The following is a 26,629-nucleotide window of genomic DNA, read 5'->3' as shown; positions in this document are numbered from 1 at the left end:
ATCACAAAATTGCCAGGTCTAAAAAGACTAAGAGAATCCGTTACTAGCATATTTTTCTTCCAATAACACTAAAGGAAGTACTTTAGTCTAAAATGAAATAAAACTCAATAGTAACTTGAATCCACTGAAACAAATAAAAGTACTGGAAAAGATAATTATGTGAATAAATATGAAAGCAGCATACATATTTTATTTTCTCTTCTCTTTTTTTGCTTAACTGATTTGAAAACTGTGTTGTTGACCAAAAATATCCAAAGACAATAACAGCACAAAGAAGTATAGGGGAAATGGAGTTATTGGATCCATGTTCTGTATTTTACTGGAATTAAGTTAGTATTAATCTGAAGTAATTGGGATTAATGAAGGTGCATTGTGTAATCCCTAGCTTAACCAGTAAGAAAATATGTTATATGTAGTACAAAATCTAACAAAGGAAACAAAATGGCACATTTGAAATTAGGTATTTAACAAACTCAAAGATAGCCACAATAAGGGAGTGAAGAAGATGAGGCATGGAAGTAAATAGCACAGCTCAGGCAAATCCTATCACATGAATTAGTGCATTATATATAATGGTTTAACCACCCATATTAAAAGGAAGAAACTGTGAGGCTGGATTAAGAAAAAGATCTAATCATATGCCATCTTTAAGAGAGGCACTTTAAACTCAAATACACAAAAGAGGATGACAGTATGAGGATAAATGTTAACAGTAATGTTAAAAGAACTGAAGCGAGTCCGGGTGTGGTGACTCACACCTGTAATTCGAGCATTTTTGGAGGCTAAGGTGGGAGGGTCAGCCTAGACAACCTAGCAAGACCTCATGTCTAAAAAAAAAAAAAAAAAAAAAGAACTAGGGTGGCTATCCCAATGTCTTGGACTGAATTGTGTCCTCTTCTTCCAAAGTCCTATGTTGAAGCCCTAATCCCCAATGTAATGGTATTTGAAGACTGGACATTTTGGACATGATTGAGTTTAGATGAGGTCACAAGGCAGGGCCTCACAATAGAATTAGTGCCCTTATAAGAAGAAGTATCAGACACTTTACTTCTTCGCTCTCTCTACCTGTAGGTACCAAGGGAAGACTAGGTGAAGACACAATGAGAAGGCAGGTATTTGTTACTCAAAGAAAGTGTCCTCACCAGACACCAACCGAGCTAGCACCTTGATCTTGGCTTTCTAGTTTCCAGAACCATGACAGATAAACTTCTGTTGTTAAAGCCAGCTAGTCTATGGTATTTTGTTAAGTCAGCCTGAGCAGCCTAAGACAATTAATATTAGATGAAACAAACTTTAAGGCAAAAGAGATTACTAGAAGCAAAAAAAGACATAGTATAATATTAAAATTCAATTATCAGGAAAATATAATAATTCTAAACATGTAAATACCTAAAACTGAGACCTAATATACATGAAGCAAATCTAGATGATATGACAATATAATTGAAGAGCAAACAGGCAATTCAATAATAAATATTATTTATTTGAATATCACTCTCATTTATTAATATAACAAATAGGCAGTAAATCAGCAAGGAGAGAGAAGACCAGAACAACTCTATAAACAAATTTGACCTGACATCTATAGAATACTCAACTCAACAATAGCAGATAGACATTCCGTCAATAAAATATGGACCAGAACAGATCATACACTACACCATAAAATAAGTATCAATAAATCAAGAATGATTGAAATCACATACAATATTTTCTCTGTTTAAAAAGTTGATTCTTTGAAAGGTCAAAAACTTGATAAGTATTTACCTGACTGACAAAGAAAAACTGAGATAAGGTACAGGTTACCAAAATCAGGAAAAGGGAAATCTCTATTAACTAAGCAAATTAAAAGGATTATAAGGGCATACTGTCAACAACTTTATGCTAGCTGACTAGATGAAACAGACAAATTCCCAGAAAGACACCAAATGTCAAACTCACTCAAGATGGAGAAAATCTGAATAGATCTAAAACAAGTAAACAAATGGAATTAGTAAATTAAAATCTTATTGAAAAAAGATCTCCGGGACGTATGACCCAAATTATATCAAACATTTAAAGAAGAGATAATACCAATCCTTCACAAAGTGTTCCAGATAACAGAAGGGCAGATTTCCCAAGTCATTTTAAGGTTATTATTAAAATACTAACAACAGACAAAGAAACACAAGAATGGAATATTACAGATAATATACTTCCCGAATAAAGATGCAGAAATCCTCAACAAAATATGTGCAAACCAAATCCAGAAATATTTATTAAAAAAATTTACACCATAGCCATATAGAACTTATCCCAAGAATGCAAGGTTGGTTGAACATCTGAAAACCAGTTAATGAAATATAACATTTCAACAGAATAAAAGATAAAAACCACAGGATTTTCTCAATGAGCAAGAAAACGCATTTCACAAAATTCAGGATCAATTAAGATAAAAACTCTCAGCACACTAAGAGTATTAGGGAATTTCCTAAACATGATAAAGAACATCTGTGAAAAATATATAGCTAACATTGTATCTAAATTTGAATGGCAAAATGCTTTCCATCTAATATTAGGAACAGAAAATGTTTCCTATTCTCAAATTCTATTCAATGTTGCACTGACGATTCTAGCCAGTGTAATCAGAAAAGAAAAAACAAATAAAATTCACATAGATTTAAAAGGTAGAATAATCAACATCTTTATTTGCATACCATGATCCTGCATGTAGAAAATCCTAAGGGATCCACAAAACACTCTAAGAACAATTGATTTAATCAAGGTCATAAGTTACCAGATCAAAATACAAAACTACACTTTATTTTTATATATTAGCAGGAACAATCTGAAAATAAAATACAGGAAATGGTTCCATTCACAATGCCATCAAAATCAATAAAATCCTAAACAAGAAACTTAAAAGAAGCACAATACTTGCATAATGGAAAAAGAAATATTGTTGCTCATAGAAATTAAAGAAGATCTAAATAAATAGAGATACATTCTAAGTTTATGAATTGGAAAATTGAAAATTGTTAAGATGGCTATCCTTGCCAAATTGATTTATAGAGTCAACACAGTCTTTATCAACTTCCCACCAATTGTTTGCAGCAATTGGCAAGCTGATCCTAACGTTTTTATGAAAATGCAAAGGACTCAATAATCAAAAATAAGTATGTAAAAAGCAGAAAATAAATTACATTTTTAGATTTCAAAACTTACCATAACGCTACAGTTGTAGGACTGGAAACAGGACAGAAATATAGGTCAATGGAAGATGATCAAACATTCAGAAATAAACTCCTATATTTATGTGCAATAAATGTCAACAAAGGTGCCAAGATAATTCAATGGGGGAAACGATAATCTTTCTAAGAAAGGGCTAAATTGGATACCCACATGCCAAAACAGTGCCTCATACCACACTCAAACACTAATACAAAATAGTTCATAGACCCAAATATAAGAGTTAAATATATAAATATTTTAGAAGTAAACAAAAAAATCATAATGACCTTGGAATATTTAAATAATTCTTAGATGTAATGTCAAAGCTAGACCCATTAAAGAAAAAAAATAATAAATTGGACTGCAACAAATATTTTAAAATTTACATGCTAAAAGACATCATTACGAAAATGAAAGGAAAGGCCACAGCCTGGGAGAGAATAATTGCGTATATCTGATAAGCAACTTTTATCAAGATTATATAAGAAACATTTAAAGTTAAATAATATTGTCAAAAAAACTAAATAAAAATGTGCACATGATTTGGACAAATGTTTCACCAAAGAAAGTATATAGATGTTGATGAAAAGATACTCAGCATCATTAATCATTAGGGAAACAAATTAAAATCATAATCAGATATCACTTCACATATTTCACAAAATTGGCAATGATGTAAATAAACTGGACGTCTTGTATACTGGTGGCAGGAATGTAAAATAGTACATCTACTTTGGAAAACAGTTGGGCAGTTACTTAAGAAGGTAAATATTAATTTACCATAAAACTGAGCAATTCCCCCCGATATCTACCCTAGCATAATACTATGACTGAATGTTTGATGTTTGTGTTCCCCCCACCCAAAAAAACTTCATATATTGTAGCACTAACTGCCAAGTGTGGCTGTTTGTGGCTATTGTGCATCTATGGAGGTAATTAAGGCTAAATGAGGGCATAAGGATGGGACTCTGATTTCACAGGATTAGTGTCTTTAATAAAAAAGAAATCAGACAGCTTTGAGCACACTGTTTCTTTATGCACACAAAAAGAGGAGGTCATATGAGCACATATCAAGGAGGCAGCCATCTACAACCCAACTGGAGAGCCCCTGTCAGACTCCAATCTTGCTGGCACCTTGATCTGGTACTTCCCAGATTCCAGAATTTTAGAAAACAAATTTGTGTTGTTTAAGGCGACCAGTCTGTGCTATTTTGTTATGGCATCTTCATCAGACTGAGACACAAAATGAAATATATGTCTATACAAAAATGTTTAAAAAATATCCATAAGAGCATTTTTCTAATAGCCAAAAATTGGAAACAGTCTAAGGTTCCTCAGCTATTGAATGGAAAAAAATAGCATATCCCTACATAAGAACACTATTCATCATTAAAAGAAAAAAATCTTGACACATGCTACAACATGGATGAACATCAAAAACTCATTCTAAGTGAAAGATGCCAAACATAAAACACTTTTTATTGTCTACTTCCATTAAACGAAATACCCAGAAGAGGCAAATTTATAGAAACAGATTTGCGGTTGGCTGGGGGTGGTACGGGCTAGAGAGATAATGTTGGGCAATTGAACAGTTCTGAAACCGGATTTTGGTGATGGTTGCATAACTCTGTAAATTTACTACTAATAATTGAATATTATACTTAAAATAGATGAATTTTATGTTATGTAAATTATATCTCATGAAACCTGTGAAGAAGGAGGGGGAGGAGAAGGAGACAAAGGGAAAGAGGAAGAATATAGGAAAAAAAAAAAACAGAAGTGGAGTGTCTGGGTTTTCAAAAGTGGATATCTTCACTTAGGGTGAGCAGAAAGAGTGGGATACATCCATTTTATATAGTGAGATATTTAGAGAGGTGGGTATAATTGTTATGCTAACAATTAAGCTCCTGGAACAATGACAACCCCAATAGAGTGGGCTTTAAATAAGATGGAGGTGGATTTCTCTGAAACACAGAAGTCCAACCAGGGTAGCTCTGTTCTATAGGAAAATCATTTTCCTCCTATCTTGTTGCTTGGCCACCCCATAGTGTGTTGTCCTCATCTGCACGGTCAAAGAAAGCTAAGTCACACAAAGCAAGATGGATAGTCCATATCATTGAATGGGTTTGAGTGTTAGTCCAAGGCAAGGAGCTTGTCTTTCAGTTGGAAATGACCTGGAAGTTGCCCACACTTCCACTCACATTCCACTGATCTTATATATAACAGCAAGGAAAGGTGTGAAATGTAGTCCTTTTTGGGGGGACATAAATGCAGCTAAAACTGTTATCATGGAAGAGAGCTAGAATCTATTTTGAATAGTTAAACATAGCAAGAAGAATTTATGAAATTATGGTAACAGTAATAGTGAAAATCCACATACATTTTTGATAGTAAAGAGATCAAGCAATTGATGACAGAGTTTCTACATAAAAGGAGAAAGGCAGATAGGCTGCATCAACAGTGTGTGTAAGGGGGTGGCTGGGCATCGATCCTAGGGCCAGAGTTCAGGTAAAGCTTGTCAATTTATAAAATGAATTTGCCAAAACAAGGCAGGGCCTGAAAATATAAATGACTACACAAGTACGGGTCAGATAATCGAGGAAGGTACTCTCAAATATAATTACATAATAAATGGAAATAAGGTATTAATGTGATCATCAGAAGACAGAAAAATTACAGTTGCTGATATTGCTGCCAGAACTTGTTGCATACTCTGCCTCTCCCCAGATATTCACATCATTTTTTCCTTTTCATTTTTCAGGTCTCTGCTCAAAAGTCATCTTCTCAGAAAGCTCTTTTGCTGACCATTTTATTTTAATTGGCACCCCACCTTCATCTTTTCTGTCCTCAATATTAAATATGCTACTTAATTTTTCCCACACCAGCTCTTCAATCTGAAATTGTATTACTTATAGTTCCCTCAACTAGAATATACATTCCAAGAAAGAAGGATATTATATTTTTCACTGCTATCCAATGAGTTCCTAGAATAATTTGTGGCACATAGACACTCAATAAATATTTGTTAAATTAATTGAATGGATGAACATAGAAAGGTTAGTGACATAGCAAGGTTGTCGACAAGGCTGAGTTTATGTGAAATGACTTCAAGTAGACTGTTACATTTTCTATCAAATATTGGGATATACTGAGTGTGCAGGTAAGAAAAAGTATTTTAAGCTGTGTGGGAGGAAGGGAAAGTAGGATTAGAGAATCAACATCAGTACTTCTCAAAATCCTATAACATTTTATCATGACAGCTTTTGAAGACATTATAATTTATCGTACTTCGTTTCATGACGATTTGTTAATGTTATTTTTGTCTCTTACTTGCTAAACATAAGATTCTTGAAGCTAGAAACCACATTGATGCACCTTGATATCGTTTGGCACTTATTACGGTATTTTGAAAATTATAAGCTCTCAATAATATCTATTTGGATGAAAGAATAAAACAAACAATGATTAAGAAACAGTGGCTGATTTTCACAGATTGCAGAGCACTTTTTATTCAGAGTAAATAAGCCTCAATGGCTACTTGTGATAATCAGACTAATAAATATACTTTTATGTTAAAACATTAACTATCTCACTTAATGAAAAAGAAAAGATAGTAATCCTAGACTGTGCATATAAAGGAGCTATAATACATGATATCATTATTCTTTACCTACTTCCGTCCAAGTCAGTTAGGAAACAATCCATGTTTTTATGTAGGAGCACAGCACCAAGACATACTGAGTTATAGCATACAATGCCAAATGTGTAGTAAAAATCCTTTGAGAGAATTAGTTAATGCATATGCATAGTACTTTTTATATTATAAAACTTGGGTGCTTATCTATTTCTTTAATGTGAAAAGCAATTACTCTGCTGAAGATGTGGAATCATTCTTTTTAAAATATCATTTGCTCTTAAAACACAGTGGAAGCACTGTACTTTGAAGCAGCATCTTTGAACTCAAATCATTTTCAATACTTTTTCTGCATTTTAAAAGAAATAATGCTTTGCTATATGAAGGTTGATCTCTTTATTAATGTCTTTATTAGTGTTTAATTTTACTTGCTGAATCATGATTCTTTCCATGCTGAATTCACTATTCTTCCACTGGTTTGGGAAAGAGGTGACCTTGAAGCTGGAAATAAGATACAAACCTTGAGAGAAAAGTTACCGTCTCTGTCCTTGCAGTGTGGTATTTCCATTCCCAGTCCACCCCAGCCATAAGCTCATATTTTTCTATCAGTCACAAAGATTTATTTTTGAAGATGCCCGCTTCTTTTGTTTATACCTTTTCTCCATTCAGAGCAGAAAGCATGGCTTACTACTTTTCCCTTTCATTTCTTCTTTCCCTTCTCTCTCAAATCACCATTCTGAGAAATGTCATCTCTTTTTCTACCCTACTCTGTATCTGGTCCCTCCTTCGTTGAACTGCCTTGTTATCATATCATTTATGCACATATATTAAAACTTCATGTGTAGTTTAAAGATCTTTGAAAATGCAGAGTACTTCTAAGTTACCTCTATGTTCTTCTCTAATTCTATCTCAGTGTCTTGTACTGAGATGCTCAACAATGTTGGATAAATGAAGGAATCAAGGACCTTATCACGCTAGTCATGTGTTGTAAGACTTTTCCTACTCTTTCTCCTGTTCTGCTGTCTGATGTTTAGCCATTTGTTGTTCATTAACACTTATTAAACCATGGGTCTTGGAAATGAAAAGAGATAAAATGTAAACGGTCTTTTTGTAACTTGTTAGTTTCTCATTATTATCTAGGTAATGTCTAAGGGAAAGTTATCAGATAACGGAAAATCTTGGCTGTGCAATTTGTTCACCAATAACTAGCAGCTCCCTCCTGCCCCCAGTGATTTAATAAGGACCCTAGTGTTCATAATAAAGCACTCCTATGAAGAATGGAATAAAGGAAAGATATATGAAAATTTTTCTCCATAAAAAAATGGAATAAAATACTCAAAAATTTGTGAACTGATTCATCATTTTCTTTAATCAAACTAGAGGTGTTATTTAAAAGATATTTTAAATATGTAACGGGAGCACTAACATTTATAAAGTTAATTCCATTTGTTATTTTTAAATAAAAATAACTATGTTTCCTTAAACAGCAGCCATTCAACCATGCATGGTGGCTATTTGGAGATCAGTTCTGTTTCTGCTCAGACTTAGTGCCTTTCTAAAGCGATACTGCCACTCAACGTCTCTAACAAGTCCGTTTTTGCTGCACTGTTAAAATATACATGGACATACAGATTTCAGCTTGTAAAAGACACAAGCTAAAGGTCTGTGTGAGGCATTCTTTCTACATTTTGTAACAAGATGCGTGCTTTAAGTCTGAATAATACATTCCAAGAGATAACACTTCTTGATTAGATAGGACAGGTCATCAAATCACTAAAAATGATTTGATACCAGTTAAATAATGATATTGGTTTAAATTCCAATAGGAAATGCAACTGTACCAGACCGATCTAGCCCTTTTTATGTAGCAAAGTTGTGAGTGTTTTTCAGTTGCCAGGGGCTCCCAGGTTGAGGGTTAAATAACCCAAGCATATCCAAATAAACCAAGCATGCAACCACAGGCAGAATCTAAGTACTCTGACCCAGGAGCCGGGACTAAAGGAAGAAGCGGACACTGCATGATAGAATCCAGGATCAATCAGATTGAGCCTTGGTGTCACCTCATGGCAGGATCTAGTCGTATCATGCCTCCTGGCATCACCTCATTGCAAAATACAATCATATCGCACCTCACTACATTATGCTTATAAAACTCAACCCAGCCCCTAGCTCAGGGAGAAATATTTGAGCATTTTTTTTCCTGTCGCCTTGCCAGTTGACTTGCAACAGGCTTTTATTTTCTCAAAGGCTGATGTCATGGTATTGTCTTCTATGTGTATCAGGCAGCAAACTCATTGATTGCTTGGTAACAAAAACAATGGTAGCTCAAAATAGGAAAATTTGAGAAGGGTTTCCTTTTCAGAGAAATGAATTACATAGGTATGGGTGAGGAGCAGCAGAAAAATGAGGGATAGTACAAGAATCCAAAGCTAGTAGCCCTGAAGTCGTGACCAGTCCTAAGCCCAAAGCATAGAGAAGAAAGGAATTCATGACTTTCAAAAGAAGAGACTTATCTAGACCAAGCTGCCTCAAGAAAAGCATCGCTTTTCCTTGAGGTACACAGCCAGCCTAAGGAGACCATAGAAGAAGACAGAAAATAAATACCTTGGCCTCATTCTCCTTCCACTGATACATGCATGAGACTCACAGTCAGAAGATTTAAAGAGATGTTTTAGGCTGTGTTCTAAATTTTTCAAGTGTGACAAGTTACCTTAACCTAGCTGTTCCTAAGTTTCCTCATCTGAAAATGCCAATAAGAATAGTAACTGCCTTATAGCGCATAAGGCCATACAAAGATAGGTGAAAAAAAAAAAAGTGAAACACTTTTACCAGTCTATGGGATGTAGTAAGTTATAAGTAAATAAATGGTATTTTTGTGTTTTTCAAATGAGATTCTTTTGCAGGAGTGTATTGCAGATTGCAAATCAAATATAAGAGCTACAAAATGAGGTTTCTTCTCGAGGATTCAGTATCACTATATTTCTATGCACTACTTTGTATTAAAAGACCAAGAAAACTAGTAAAATTCTTTTTGTTTTTAATTTCTTGTATGTTGTTTCTTTTTCCTTGGAAGAACAGGTACATGAAAAGCCCAAATGTTTCCATAACTGTATTCAAAATCATAGTTACAGACAGGTGAATTTAAAATCCAAAAAGATGCCAATAATGAAGTCCCTATGCCCAAGATGTCAGTGAGAGCTACAGGACCACCAGGCTTTCCTATGGAATATACTCTATTTCTAAAGGGAGTATGAAAAACTGAAGCAGATTTGGGTAACAAACTCAAAAGTAATATAGTTACCCAGCAAATAATGACTTTAATGATGGAAATAAACATCTACAAAATAACAGAATACAAACTTAAGTGTTCAAAAGATAATCTAGTCCCTCAAACACAGCAAGCCCATGTCTTCAAATGATTTTCTAATGCGCAATAGCCTGGAATGCTATTCCCGTCAATCTTTGCATGACCAGCTCCTATGCAATCTGAAATATTCGCTGAAATATTATTTTTTGTGTCTTCCATGACCATACTATCAAAACTAAACTTCTGATTTTAAATCACACACACACACACACACACACACTATTTTAGTAACATTTAATTTTCTTTATATCACTTGTTTCCTCTAAAACTGAAATTATTAGCTTGCTTACTTATTTTTGTATATTTCTCTTCCTAGACTATGAATTACTTAGGGGTTTAGATTAAATCTGTTTCATGCTTCTGAATAAACTCCTAATCTAGCACATAGTCAGTGCATAAAAAGTATCATACAAATAAGCAAACAAATAAAATTTTGATTTTTGAAAAAATAATCAATTGTTCTTGGTAATTCTTAGTTTTCTGTCAGTTGGTTTCCCCTTCCCATATGTAAGCTACAAGAAATTTCCAAAGAAAAGAAGTGCAAACTGGTGTCTCATGTTGTGCTCACATGGTGCCCTGGCGTGAATTTTAGGTAAGCTAAAGGATAGTGGTTTGACACAAAGGCTGCCCTTTTTCCATTTTTCTCAGACATAATAAATAGGGTTTTACATTATGCCTCGAAAAGCATGAATAAACAGTGGAAGGAAGACCAAAAGAAGTGCTTGGTGAATTTATTTTGTTATACGCACTCATACATACACACACAAACACATACACATATACACTACATACACATACACACATAGGTATATATGGTATACATACATCATATATACATATAAAGATGATATATATATATATACATGCATATACATATGGTATGTCAGATATATATAGTTTTATGTAGACATACATATGTGTATATACACATGACAAGTTAATATAGTGATAAAACTCCCTTAAACTGGGCAAAAACACTTAGGATTCAAAACAAAAAGAACGGAATTCTAAACACATAAACTTATTGAGCAAATAAATAGAATAAGAACAGGATCTGTGAGCAAGTAGAATGAAACTGATATGTCAACTTCTTATTCTTAGACCTGTAAGAATGTGCCCTTTTTCCTCTTTTATTATTTATTTTTAATCCCTTAGTTACTTTCTCTCACCTGAGCCCTCTACACCTTGCTTTGTTTTAATAATATGAAAAAGCACAAGGGACAATTTCAAAACATTCTGTTTGTCTTTGCATAAGTGTAAATTCAAAAGTAAAAAAATATTTTTGAATACTCAAAATAATATTATTCAAAAATATTCTCTGTACTAGGACAGTTTCAGACTTTGATTTGTACAACAGCTTCCCCACACGCACCATCTCCCAAATAAATATATTTGTTTTCCACTTTGGAATATATTTCTCATATATAAGACATTGTAAAGTCTTTCATATTTGAAATGTAGCTTAAGGACTGAGTCTATCCAATCTTATCATCATATGATATTAGTATCAAAGACCGAAAAGCAAATATGTTTTGAAATGAGGAATAAATTCTTGAGAAAATAACGTGGTATCATGTGTTATTGAAGAAGAATAGTTAGAAGAAATTCAAAGAAACCAATGACCAAGCTTTTAGAGTCAATATATGCCCACGTATAATTGTAATGAAAATGTGCAAAGCTTAGAAAGATAACCTTTTAAGCAATCATGTCAGAAATAAACTCAAATACCGGAGATGATGTATCTCTCAAAGTATAACGCTTTCCTTGAATTAATTTGTATATTCGACTTTCCTTCATATATATCACTCTTCTACAACATTATGCCTTTATACAACTGAATGCCATTTAGTTATGACTCAGTGCATTATTTACTTCACTGATTATATTAAGCCTACACAAATCATCAGAAAGCTTTAATTTGGTCTCCACAGGCTTTCTCTACTTCCCAGAAATGGTAAAAAGATATTTTAAATCCTCCCAATCCTAAGTACACATGTTGCAACATCACTATTTTTTTGCCAAATAAATTATACTACACATATAATTCTCATCTTCCTGTGCTGACTAGCAGAATTAGCCCAAGAAAAGAGAAAAAAGCAAAAGCATTTCATTCTCTAATATTTTTACAAACACAACATTCAGGATCTTGATAAGGAAATTCTTATTTGGCCAAAAATATGTTGCTGATTAGGCAGATGATAAGGTTAGACTCAGAGGTACCTGTGGGAACCACCAATACGAGTAGTAGAGGATGTTTGGGAAAGAAACTTCACATAGGGTTGGAAATTTACTGATGGACACATGCAATGGTGCTAAATCATCATACATGTCACTATTATTAAGATGCATTTAGAGGAACCCACCTATCATAATTATAACCCCATATAATCAGTATACAATAATCACATAATCATAGTAATGCCATGGATACGTATTTACCTCCATTTTACATATGAAGAAACAGAGGCTCAGAGACATTAGGTGTGCTCAAGGGCCCACAGATAATAAGAGATGGAGAAGAATGCATATACAAAGGCAGGTATCTAATTCCATGGCCCATAAACTTAATATTTATGTTTTTCCAAGTAAAGTATATGGCATCAATCTTAAGATTTATAAACTAAACCAAATGTAGAGATCCTGAATGTTTGTAGTTCAATATGGAGAGTCAAGTGGGACTGAATAAAGAGTTTTAAAAGACACTATAATGGGAGAACAAAAAGAAGAGATGCATATATAGGTCAGGACCTAACAAGGCAACAGAATACAGGTAAGCTAACCATGTAAGACTACAGAGAAGCCAGTGGAGAGCACAGCCTTGTGCAGAGTAATTAGCTCAAGGCTGAATGTTTGTAGGCACCCAAAAACTACCTGCTGATTCATCTTTTCCCAGAATATGTAATTTCATATTGCACATTGGCTTCTTGTATGTTCCTATTGAAAGCAAGCTTTTCAATAATAATTCTTTTGAAAATTATAAGGTAACTCAATAAAATATTGCATGAGTACCAAAATGCTATGATAGTGTGATTCCCACAAACCTAAAATTTGTCAAGGACATAAAAATCGGTGGTAAAGATGAAAATAAAAAGTCAACTTATTCTTTGTTCTGAAATTAGACAAGTAAACTGGATCATTTGAAACTTGAATATCAATCATACAGATAATAGTTAGAAAATTCCATAGATAAGTCTTCTTTGGTTTGTCAATGTGAACTTAAACTATTTTTATGACTACACAATAGACTCTCATTACTGCTGCAGAGTATAGGTAAATGTAATTTTTAAACTACTAATATAATAATAAACTAGATATTCAGAGTACTTTAAGACATACAGGTGATTTTTTTACTGAGTCAATATCATAAAAGACCGATTAAAAACTGAATTATGCTACCATCAGCATGCAATGTATCCATACAGGTAGAAAAACAAAGAAAAAAGTGGTGTGCTATGATGATGAGAAAAGGAATTGGTAGGAGAAAGAACACTTCAGCAATGATAAAGGAACAAATCTTTACTTTCTTCAAACACAGCTTTCAGAGAAAGCTGCTAAAGACTCTTCCAAACAAAACGAGATCCAGAGCATCACATAATGCTAAAATACATATTTTCTGTGGTAACTTATACAATAGTACAAAATTGTAGATAGTGAGGCAAAAGGCATTGAAGCACAAAGGCTATAAAATTATGATATAGAGGTCTATAAACATCTGAATTTCAATCTATTCACAGTAGTGGAGACCCATTACTTCAAGAGTATTATATCAAATGCGATAAGGGAAAGGCTTACAAACACAGGAGTACAACGATAAATCGCAGAAAAGAAGATTAGGCTATGCAATTTCTATCTTCATTAATATCATTTTAAAAAGTAATAAATTTCCTTAAGAAATTACCTCTTTCCTGAAAAGTAAATTTTGAAAAGCTAGAACTTCTTGTTTCTTTCTGCTATTAACCAGTTAAAAACCTCAGTCACAGGTAGAGGACAACAGCATAGTGTTTTTTCATGGCTTTAAAAATCCACAGCCTTCCTCAAGTACATTTTTATGTTTCCTGCAGTCATACACCGTGTCCTTTACCTGTTTTGTTATCTCCCATTTTAGCTGTCTCAATCCTGGAACAGCACTAGGCATTTAAGAAGTACTTGGATAGACTGATTTGACTGAGTACTTTCAAACTTAGATTCCAAATATATATTTTATTAATTCCTCTTAATGGGCAATTCTGCAATGGAAAAGGTTTGTGTGAGATGTTTAAAAAATGTATCTTGCAATTGTCTCTAACAGATAAAGAATGCTTTATACTTTAACACTACATTGGTGGTAGGTACCGAGAACATTCTCATTCCAGAACTTGTGGGTCAGTCCTTAGAATGTGGCAGGCAGGGAGAAAAGGTGATACAGAAGTAGGTAGGAGATTCTGGGGAAAGGACCAAGCTAAATATCCCAGACTCACAGCAGAAAGCAGATGGTTCAGTCACTGAATAGACATCCAATATCTCTCTTGATGCACAAATGTTTAGAGATGGCCGCTTAACTGTATGATTTATTCCTTCCACCACTTTGCATATAGTAGACAAGAGTTACACAGAGCATTGTGGCTAGACATTGGGATTCGAAGCACAACTGTGACTTTGATGTGGGAAGGGAAGGAAGAATGAAAAAATAGATAGATAAACAAACGAATGAATGAACAGAATTATACCTACATGATCTTCCAGATTTGTTTCTTGACCCCTGGAGTCACCAATTCTCAAGTTTATTTTATTTTCAGCAAATTCAGAAGAGAAGCTGGAATTGGAGTTATCAAAATTGGTCCAGGAAAACACAGGTTGATGAGGTGCACACACTGTAGTCCCATGCTGGGAAAGTTGCTGAATCCTGTCTAAGCATTTTGGAATTAGCAGATTTTTGTCACAGTAAAAATGTCTTATTGAAGCAGAGAAGAATATACATTATAAGACTAAGCCCTGAAATAACATAACCACACTCTTCAGATTTAGCTGATAGCACCAGAAATATTCACCATGGATGGTGATGTGTTTTGGAGAAGTGCTTTTTCCTACCTGATTTCCTTACACTTTTTCTGGCTCTGCTACTCTCCTGTCATCCTATTTACACGCATGAAATAAATATATGTGTGTGTGTTAGATATAAATATAAAGAAATGAGACTGGTAGCATAAACCAAAAGTGAAAGCAGTTTCATTGTTTTATAAGCATACTTCATATACATGCAATTAGTTTATTTTGGAAGATATATGGGGCACATCCAACTAAATTTTCATTTCATTAAAGTGAAATGTCTGCTTTTTACAAGATTCTTTTGGAGCAATCAATATTGATATTGAAGTATGCAAAAGAGTAAGTTTAAAGTGGACTGGAATGAATCTTGAAAGATGAGCTCTCTTAATTATGACTGCTTTTTATATTAAAAAGAACTTTTGTGTTCATATTTCTAACATTACATTTGCTTAATTATAATGAATATTAATGCTGCACTCTTTAATGAGAATAGCTTACTTCTCTGAATCATACTTTGATAAAATTATTCAAATTTTTATATTTTAAAAGCACTGGACATTTTTAATAAACTGGGTGTTGTTAACTATAATAGTATTGTTTATAATGTTTTGCAACAAGAGTAGAAACAAAAATAATTGCTATAGTTAATACTTTTTATTTCAAGTAGACTCATTTGTGACTCCATAGTATAATTCTGGTCTTATACTCACTATGTATTTAATTTTTAGGCACTTGTCTAATAAAGCAATTATTTAAAAATGTTTTAGCTGAATCTTGCCATTAAATATCAATGCATGATGCCTTAGATGGATTCATATGTCTGCATTCATCTTCCAATGTAAGCATTTTTACAAATACACTACCCTTACTTTTCATGACTTTGTTTTCTTGAAAATTTCCACCTTTCATGGCCCATATTATGTTGGTCTCAGCTAAGAGCTAATGATATAAATAATTGCCACTGCTTTCCCTAGAGACAGCAGCATCTTTCACACCAAACATTTGTGCATCTATGTTATATACAGCAGATAGATGCCACAGAGGAAACAATCTATAATAGAGAAATAAAAAGAAAAATCTACCAACATCTACTTTGGTCCAGGTCTATTAAACCAGCACAGGACCCTTTCTGGATTCTGGTGATAATAATGGGTTCTTTGGGCTGTGGTGAGTAGTTGGATGAAGTAGCAGAATGAAGAATAGGTACTGTGTATCTTTTTAACTTATTTTAAAGTCAGTCACAGAAAAACCAGGAGGAAATTTCAGCAATGTGAAAACTTCTCTAAAGGGAAAATAATAATGATCATTTCTATAAGGTTCTAAATCTAGAAATGTGTTCTGAAGAGTCTTAAAACCATAGAGATGAAAGTGACCTTAAAAATATATTATTTATATTCTGATTTCTTCATTTTTTACACATGGGGAAAACCAGAGCCAAAAAAACTAAAATGACTTATGCAATGCAACTGGTGTTTATCACCTAGATTGAAATTTTCCTACTATTCCATGCCATAAATATAAATAATAAACATCAAATGCATATCAATACTCCGAATCTGCTACCTTTTTTTCCTGCCATAACGTACTTAGTGAAATTCTGTAATATATTGTATTATTTCATGTATTTGTGTGTGTGTGTGTGTGTGTGTGTGTGTGTATTTAACAGATGTAGCCAAAAAAATATTACAATATTCCAGTGGTGTAAAGCAGTGGTCCCCAACCTTTTTGGCACCAGGGACCAGTTTCATTGAAGACAAATTTTCCATGGATGGGGCAGGGGGCAGCTCTGCACCCAGTCCTTAATAGGCCACCCAGTACTGGTCCACAGCCCTGAGTTGGGGACCGCAGGTGTAAAAGTCTTGGTTTAGTTCTTTCTCTGCTAAACACTTGCTTGGTCACCCTAGGAGAAATTAGGAGAATTACTTAACTTCTCTCTGTCTTAATTACTTCCTCTATATAATGAAAATATTCAACTAGAGTTATATAATTTTCCACCCCTATAATTACGTAGGTTTTTAAAAATAGCCATATGATTTTTTTTTCCTCTTTCATGTATCTTCTAAAGGGAAAAAGTTACATCCCAGCTACCAAAACAGCCTACCCAAGAGAAAAAAAAAATTCTAAAAAATTTCCTGAAACATTCTTCGCCCTTGGTTAATATTCCACAGCTAAGTACACAAAAGATGAACAACAACTTATCAACAAATACACTCAAAAGAAATTAAAAAAGCACCATCTGAAAATAAGTGACTTATTTCTAGATTATTTTGTGAAAAAAGAATTTTTTTGTTTTTACTATTCATTTACTTGAAAGGTCTGAGACTGATGTATAACATAATATGAAAAATGATCCAATCCAGTCAGATCTCTAGAAAGTGCAATGTTAATCCCAAGTTATAAGTGAGATATCTGTCTAGAAACTCATCTTCAAAAGAATTGCTATCCAGAAATGTACTGTAGCCCAAGCTATAAAGTATGATTTCAATAATACTAATACTCTTTATTATTGTTTATGGTTTAAATAGGCTGTTGATCATAAAATCCTGTTCTCTTATTAAGTGTTGATAGGAGAAAGATAAGGTGAACAGAAATTTAAATCTCTAAAATAAAAACCAGTTCTTAAATATGGCTGGTTGGAGAAAATTGTAACAATAAAATAAATGGAGTATTTCAGACTATTAGATTTTATTTATCTACCTTTTCAGTGATCTCTATTGCCATTCATTATTATTACCAAATATATATATGCTTGATGTTGATATTTGTTCAAGAACCAGACTTTTAAATTTAAATAAACAATGAGAGAGAGAGAGAGAAAGAGAGAGAGACAGGTCAAAACCATGAATTTTTTATAAGTTCATTAGGAGTGCTAATTTGTAAACAATCAGTTATAATTACAGAATTGATTATTTTGTCACTCCTGTGAATGTCAAAAAAAAGAAAACAGATAAGGTGATTTAAGACCCTCTCTATTATAGATTTTAATAATATTGCAGAAAAGATGTGATAGTAGAAAAATTAGCCATCTTCTATGGCACAATTGAGGTTTTCTCCTAAATTATGTCTGCCAAATATTTAAGAAAATAGTACTTTTCAATTATTTCTTGTTCTCTTTCAGTTGAATGTTTTCCCTTATTTTTCAACTGTTTTATAAAAACAGCTCTAAAAAAAGAATTATTTTTACTTCTAAAATTAACCGAAATTCTTCCTGATATTGAATGGGGAAACAAATTATCTTTAGAGCTTCCTGGAACTTATTTCAGGTTCATTACCCAGAGCTAACCATCAAAATAACTGGTCCAGAACATCCTGTTAGCATCAGAAACCATCAGGCAAACTGTCCAGCTCTTTCTTTTTTCTTGACAAATACAGAGCAGTGGTCTCTATCTGGAAAACTTATTTCCTCTCTCAATTTGAAGTGCCACAAATTCTTTCAAGTCACTATGGTTCTTTTGAAAGATACTTTTTGTTTCCAGAATTTAGCTGGCAGCCAAATAATTACACAAAGCAATATGCAAAACAAACAAAAAACCTGTTAGCATTTTAAAAATTGTCTTCACTTTTCAAATGGTATTCTCTAATAAAGGTGTGAGGGATGTATTTATATTTTTTCTGCCTTTATAATTCCTTTCTAACCATTGTATTATCTTCATTTCTTTATTTCCTATTACTTTTTCAGTCAAAGTCAATTTTTTAAAAGCACAAACATTTTAGCAAGTCTTCAATTATTAACGTGCAGTTACTCAGAAAACAGTCAAAAAAAATAGTTCCTCATGTTTTTCCTGCTGACATTCTGGTCATTAAAACTAAGAGTTGAGAAAGAAATATGATAGAGATTTCTTTAAAAGGCTAATATAGGTTAGTCTTTAGACTACCAATCATCATTTTAATTCTCTAATTGACAGAAGTAAATATGAAGTTTCAACAGTAGCCAATACTATTGACCAAAAATATATTTCAGTAAAAGTTACCTATATATCAAATAGACACAACAGTAAATGAAAAGGACAGCTTTTCACACACTTATGTTTATTTTTCTTACCACTTTAATGTTTGTACTTTTATTAATAAAAATGTCCTGCCAACTTTGCTACATATATCTTCCTTTTCTTCTGCTAAATCCTATTTAAATTTTTAATGAAGCAAATGCTTTGTTTTAATTTTGCATTCATTTTCTTCAGTCTAAATACATTATCACAATAAAATATAAAACAGATAAGTATCTTAATCCATTTGGGCTGCTATAACAAAGTACCTTAGACTAGAAAAAATGTAAATAACAGAAATTTATAGCTCACGGTTCTGGAGGCTGGGAAATCCAAGATGAAGACACCGGCATATTCAATGTCTGATGAGGGTTTGTTTTCTGCTTTGTAGATGGTGCCTTCTTGGCAGAGAGAGCAGACAAGCTCCCGTGGGCCTCTTTGATATGGGCACTAATCCCATTAAAGAGGGCAGAGCCCTCAGGACCTAGCCATCTTCCAAAGGCCCCATCTCTTAATACCACCACAATGAAGATTATGTATCGACATATTCATTTTTGGGGGGAGGTAGGAGGGAACAAACATTCGGACCATAGCAATTAGCAACAAATAGTTTCATGAACAATCAGTAGATCAAGCAGCTAAACATTTAATTAAGTAAGATTAATGGCATCAAGCACAAAATTTTGTTCATCTAAGATCTTTCAGTCAAAATTTTCATTAATAGGAATGACCATGCCTGTATAATAAAAATAATTTGTATATGTATTACTTTGTACCAATGAAAAATTTTAATTTACTCAAGTGAACACAGAGAATGGAAGAAAATGCTTTAATATTAATATTTGGTACCTTGTAGAGAGTAAAACATTTATAGCCTAGGTCAGTATGTTACAATTCCAGTACAAAATCTTTGATTTGTGTTTAGTGTCTATAGGTTTCCCTTGCAGCAACACATTTGTCATGAGTACACCTGAAATGTCAGTGCAAGTTGTAACAACACTCATGGTGGCAGTTATCTCAGAGAAGTCCAAAATCATAATTCTGATAGAAAGTGATATTTTTAAGGAATGTCTCATTTACACTGAAGTTAGAAAAATGTTGGAAAGTTTTTAACTGTAAATATTTATGTCCATTTTCATATTATATTTCAGTCAATACAATGACCTTCCACATTCTGTCCCTTCAAAAAGTAGAAAACAGGATTAACATCTACCAAACAGCACTTGCAAACAGCATTTGCTGCCCAATTAGCAGCAAAAGTACAAAAATGATTCCCATCTTTAATAGCTTTTTACAAATATTAATATAATTTCATTTTCATTTGAAATCAACCAAACAAGCAAAACAAAATAAATAGTGGACTGCTGATAGAACTTACCTTCTTGAACTGCTTGAAAAGGGTTGTTGCCATCAACAAATGTCACTGAAAATGTGATTTTCTCAGTCTGTAAGATCTCCTCATTCTGGTTAAGGTCGCCAACTGCTGTGCGAAACACCTCATCATCTTTTTTGGCAGATTCATCAAAAATTGCTCCTAGAAAGAAGTGAGTTTTGCCATTAAACAATAACATAAATATTCTGTCATGCTCTCTGGAAATATGCCAAGACTTACGGTTTTAAAAAATGTATACTTTCACTTAAAGCATGCATTTTATTTATTACTGAGACACGTTGTACTGGAAGCAGCAGGATAGCTGAGAAGGAATACAGTTACTTATTGCAAATGGAAATGATGAATAGTACATCAAAGTGTTATTGCAGAGAGAGAATGGGGAAGACAATGTAATTGGTACAAAAAGCTTCTGCATGACGAAGTGGCTAATATATTGGATATCTTATATCATGAGATCTTTAGGAATTCATAGCTTGAAGAACTTTTTCTGAATAATAGGAGATAAAATCAGGAAACTTTCTGAGTGCTGTTTATATAGTATATAAGAATCACACTTCCCTTATGATCTTAATTTTTTCCTCTTTATTTCCTTCCTCCCCCCCTTTTTTGAACAAGAGTTTCATTATCTTTTTATAACAGTAAACTCAATAATATTTACAGAAAATTTAGAGACATAAAAATCTCTCAGCAGAGGGAAGGAAGAAATATTTCCTGAAGAACTAACATAAGTCTTAGTGGATAATTATAGCATTTTTCATCCATATGTAATAATGATAATGATAAGCACCATGGCTAAGTTTTATTGAGTGTTTGGTTGTCAGCAGAATACTGGTTAAACACACCAGCCTAAGAGCAAAATGTTTGATTTCAAATCCTGACTCTATCACTAGTTAAGTATATGACCTTGAGCAAGACACTCAAATTTTAAACCTCACATACATCATGTGTAAAATCTATTAATCACAATACTATCTGTTGCTAAGGATTATTGTGTTTATTAAATAATATATATGCAAATTGTAAATTGTTGTAACTAAATAGTAAATTTTCAATGAATGCTAGCATTTTCTTCTTTTTTTGAATACAACATAGATGAACATGAAAGACATTATGCTAAATGGAATGAACCAGATATAGAAAGACTGAGAGAAAAATGCTGCACCATCTCACTTACATCTCGTATCGAAAAAGTAAAACTCAGAGAAGCAGAGAGTACAATAGTGGTTACCAGGGATAGGGAGAGGGAGGAAATGGGTAGAAGTAGGTCGAAGGGTATAAACTTGCAGTTACGTAGGATTAGTAAGCCTAGAGATCTAATGTCTAACTATTGTTTATCAGGCTGAAAAAATGTTGAGAGTGGATTTTACGTTTTCTGACACATATACAAAAGTAACTATGAAAAGTTATGAATACATAGATTTTCTTCACTATAGTGATCATTTCACTATGTATATATATAAAAGCATCAGAGTTTATGCCTTAAATATATACAACAAAATAAGTAAATAAATGCTATAATTCAAACAGTGCTTAACATTTTCCATTAATTTTTTCATAATACAGTATCTCATTTAATCCTTAAAATAATTATGTGACATGTATACTCCTAGATATACATACAGTTATTAAAATTAAGATTTAGTGCAAGAAATATGCCTAAGGTCTCACAACTAGAGCCAGAGACCTGGGCTCCTTGACTCCAATGTCCTTGCTCTAAATCACTACAGGAGACTGCCTTCCAGGATTGTACCTATGAAGAACAGAAGTTTCTTATGGGGATTCTGACTTTATTGCAAATCGGAGGGACTCTATCCCATCTGGTCATGCATAGTTCATCTGTATTATTCTGATTCTTATAGTTCTAAGCAGATACACATTTTTAAATTGTTTAATTTTTAATTATAAACATTCGGGCCAAAGGACTTTTGTTTTTTAAGTTGAAAAGAATGAAATCCCTCCTAACAAAAGACATACAGTCCAGAGTAAATATAATGATAAAAAAAGACTATATATACCTATGCACATACATATTCATATACCTAATATGTTTCTTCACTATTTATTTTACTGTGTGATTATAAATATAAAATTGTGTGCATATGAAAAAAATCTTTTTACATATATAAATACAATATGGGTATTATACAAACATACATAAAGAGATAAAACAGACTATGCATACATATATATAAAAATATATATAGCTGACACATGCACACACCTATATATAGAAACAGACATATTCCAGTTTTGTTGATTTTATACATGTGTGACTAAAGTCTCAAAGCTTCTAGTGAAAGATCAGGATGTTAAACATATATTATTACAGTCAATGCATGATAAAGAAGGTTGAAATTGTGTCAGTTTCTGACAAATGTAGTAGGTTACTCTTAACCTCTCTACCCTGAAATGGACTCACCATGGGAAAATGATCATCAACTTTTGCCAGAGAAGGCAGAATGTCTAAGAGGTTTATTATGTGAACCTGGCTTTGTCTTATCAGTGTTCTTTTCTATTGGCATAAATTCTACTAATATTTTGACCAGCTTCCCCTCCTAGAACCCTTGCTTTCCATTTTCTTTGTAATTTGAATACCTGCCCATGGCTGAGAGCGTGAGAGAAAAGGGTAAAAAATTTTTTTCTCTTTTTTTGAGAGTCTCATTATGTCTCCCAGGCTGGGGTACAGTGGTGTGATCACAGCTCACTACGACCTTGAACTCCTAGGCTCAAGATCCTCAGGCCTCACCCTCCCAAGTAGCTGGGATTACAGGCGCACTTCACCACAACCAACTAATTTTTTTTTTTTTTAAATATTTGTAGTGATGAGCTCTCGCTATATTGCCCAGTTTGGTCTCAAACTCCTGGCCTCAAGCAATCCTGCCACCTCGGCCTCCAAAAGTGTTGCGATTACAGGACTGAGCCACGGTGCCCAGCCAAATAGTTTTAATTGACATATAAATTAAATGCTTCCTAATTATGTTACTAGATATATATTAGCCAGAATATTACTCTTTTATTAATATGATAAAATATATATTACAGACTTTACTTTTTGACTTATCCTGTGATTTCTAAACCAGATGGAATTCTACTTTAGAAACTAAGCTTTTGCAAAAAAAATTTAGAAAATAAATTTTAGACTTATGTTACTAATTTAAGCCGCTTTCATAAAGAATCATTATAAATTGTGATAATTCTTATACCAATCTAGATTAATCATTACATGGGAGTTTAATACTATCAGATTTAGACATATAAATTCTTTAGCAGTTTTTTAGGATGTACAATATAAATTGCCTTCAATTGAAGCTGAAATAACCAATTAATTTAAAATCAGATAATATAAATGTCTATTCACAAAGGAATGACGTGTGTTTATATAAAGATGTTTCAGCTTGTCGTGGATTCTAAATGGGTCTTTTAAAAGAAGAGTTTCTAATCAGCCTTGTTTTATAGCTGGTGATGTTATTGACTTCTGCTGAGTATTGGTAATGTATTTTTGATAAAAGCATTTTACTATTACCTGACAGAACACTTAATAGTGTCTTAAACATTAAACCAAGCTTAACAAATGGCAAAAACCTGCAGAAATGATAGCAAATTAGTCAATTCTGTGCTGAATTAAGATATACTGAAAGGAAGTGCACAAAAGAAGCAGTTCATCTTTCTGCAAACAGCAAGGAAGTACACAGAAGAAACAGTTCATCTTATTGCAAACAGTGTAAGCAAAGAACAGGAAATCTTAGCCAACATTTCAAATCCCAGTTATTTATTTACTTTTTTCTCAGCTATAAAATCTCATCTTATATTTGGCTTTTTCCTGAAGGGGTGCACAAAGCATTTTGTGTTAAATGCAAGCATTTTGCAAACAGTCTGGTGAGTCCCACGGGAAGAATCTCAAAAAAGAAGTTCCTTTCTTATTTCACATACTTCCAATAGTCATAGCAATGTCAACTCTTTACCCTTTGTATTAATACACAGATATTACTGGTATAATCCAATATCAAATGTCCTACATTTACTTTTTTAACTATATAGTTTCTCAAATTCAACATTCATAACTATGTAGTTAACATCATGACATACATAGTTCCTTCCTATGTATTTTAATTCACATGTTTTTATGGCCAATATTACTTTAAAACATTTAGGTGAAAACCAGATGAGACTAGTCAAGATGAAATAATTCTTCCACCACTTACACACATATAGACACACACACACACACACACACACACACACACACACACACAGTGTTTGATCAATAGAATATACTCTATGTACTCTTCCCATTGGCCAAAGTAAAAGGAAGAATAACTAAGCTATATGGCTGAAAAGGAACACCTAAATGTTCCTATTTTACCAATTTATAATTAGTCATTAGCATCACTAGTATTTGATATTCTTCTCTTTCCATGGGAGGGGAAAAAAGTTCTTATTTAATTCTTATACAATGATAGTAACATATGGACATATACATATATGTTCTTAAATGCAAATTATATCATGTTTACATGTTTTCTTATATCTTAGAAAGGATGTTAACTCTAAAGAGTTGTATCATATATAATACTATTGAATATAAATTCCATGTGACTAATAGACAAATTAGAAAATATATAAACAAATACCAAACTTAGACAAAGGTCTACAAAAACGTACCTGTGAAAATAATCATAATTTATATTAATATTAAAACCATGCTAGTCCGAAATTTTAATTGTCATGTGTCATGTGTAAAAGTATTAATGTAGCTATGCCCACTGGAAGTTAATAAATTATTGTACAAACCAAATTTATAAAACCAACAGGTATCTTACAAATTACAGTACCTCTTTTTTTAAAAAAATAAAATTAAAAAAAATAGAGGTCTGGTGTAGTGGCTCATGTCTATAATCCCAGAAGTTTGGGAGGCTGAGACAGGAGGATTGTTTGAGGCCAGGAATTTGAGACCAGCCTGGGCAACATAGAGAGACCCTGTCTCTGCAAAAAAAACAAAAAATATTTAAAATTAGCCAGGCGTCATAGTGTGCTCCTGTAGTCCTAGCTACTCAGGTGGCTGAGGCAAGAAGATCACTTGAGCCCAGGAGTTCAAGCCTACAGTGATCTGTGATTGTGCCAATACACTCCAGTCTGGGAGACAAAGCGAGACCCTGTCTCTTAAAATAAAGAAGAGAAAAGAAAGAAGAAAGAAGAGGAAGGAAGAAGGGGGGCGGGGAAGAGAAGGAGAAAGGAAGAAGGAAGAAGAATGTAAGTTACAACTAAATCTGAATTAAAACAAGAGTAGAATTGCAAATGTACTTGCATATCAATTTATTATCACAGGCATTACCATGATTCCAGAAGACTCAATTTATTCAGCAAGATATTAATCATTCACTCGTATTTTCAGTTTGAATATTTAATTTTTTTTTTGTCTTAAATGTTTAAGAGGCAAGTGGAGAAAACATTATTTACTTGGTAAGATAGTGGAGAAAAAAAATGTGTTCATCTAGCCCATAATTTTCTCTGAAAATATTGAGAATTTTTTTAGTACATTTTGAAGATACTTTCCACATAATAGAATTTTAGAAAAAAATATATATACACACATATATATATATCTTATTTATATAACTAACATACGAAATACTGTCAAAATTGAAAGCAAGCATCAACAAATCTACATTCCTCTTGCACAATCAATTCATGCTTAAAATCGTATGATCTAGAAAGACATATATGAAACAATAACCCCAAACTATGGATTTCATAGTTGCAAATAAAATCAAAGATAGCTAATCGTTTTTCAGTCACAAAGTCTAAACTCTTTACTCGTTTAATTTTGCCTAATATATATAAATTCTTTATGGTAGGTAATCTTAAAAAGGATAAACTTAATTTAAAGGTACCAAACATGATACATGTAATGAATCTCTAATTTTCTTTGAAGCAGCATAGTCGATTCTTTTTTTTATTTTTTTTTATTTTTTTTTTATTTCAGCATATTATGGGGGTACAGATGTTTAGGTTAC

General features: G+C 32.9%; 1 protein-coding gene across 1 annotated transcript in view; it reads right to left on the bottom strand.

The window, feature by feature from the left end:
• Positions 1 to 26,629, bottom strand: part of GRID2 (glutamate receptor, ionotropic, delta 2) — a 1,246,697-nt gene that overhangs the window by 996,325 nt on the left and 223,743 nt on the right. The window contains exon 2 of the mRNA XM_012647158.1: positions 20,601 to 20,756. Within this exon, the coding sequence (XP_012502612.1) occupies positions 20,601 to 20,756 (156 nt within the window). The remainder of the gene's footprint in view (positions 1 to 20,600; positions 20,757 to 26,629) is intronic.

The sequence above is a fragment of the Propithecus coquereli genome, unplaced genomic scaffold (assembly GCF_000956105.1).
Source record: "Propithecus coquereli isolate 6110/MARCELLA unplaced genomic scaffold, Pcoq_1.0 Scaffold26, whole genome shotgun sequence".
Lineage (NCBI taxonomy): Eukaryota > Metazoa > Chordata > Mammalia > Primates > Indriidae > Propithecus > Propithecus coquereli.
Note: the sequence above shows the minus strand (reverse complement) of the source record. Positions and strands in the feature narration are given on the sequence as shown.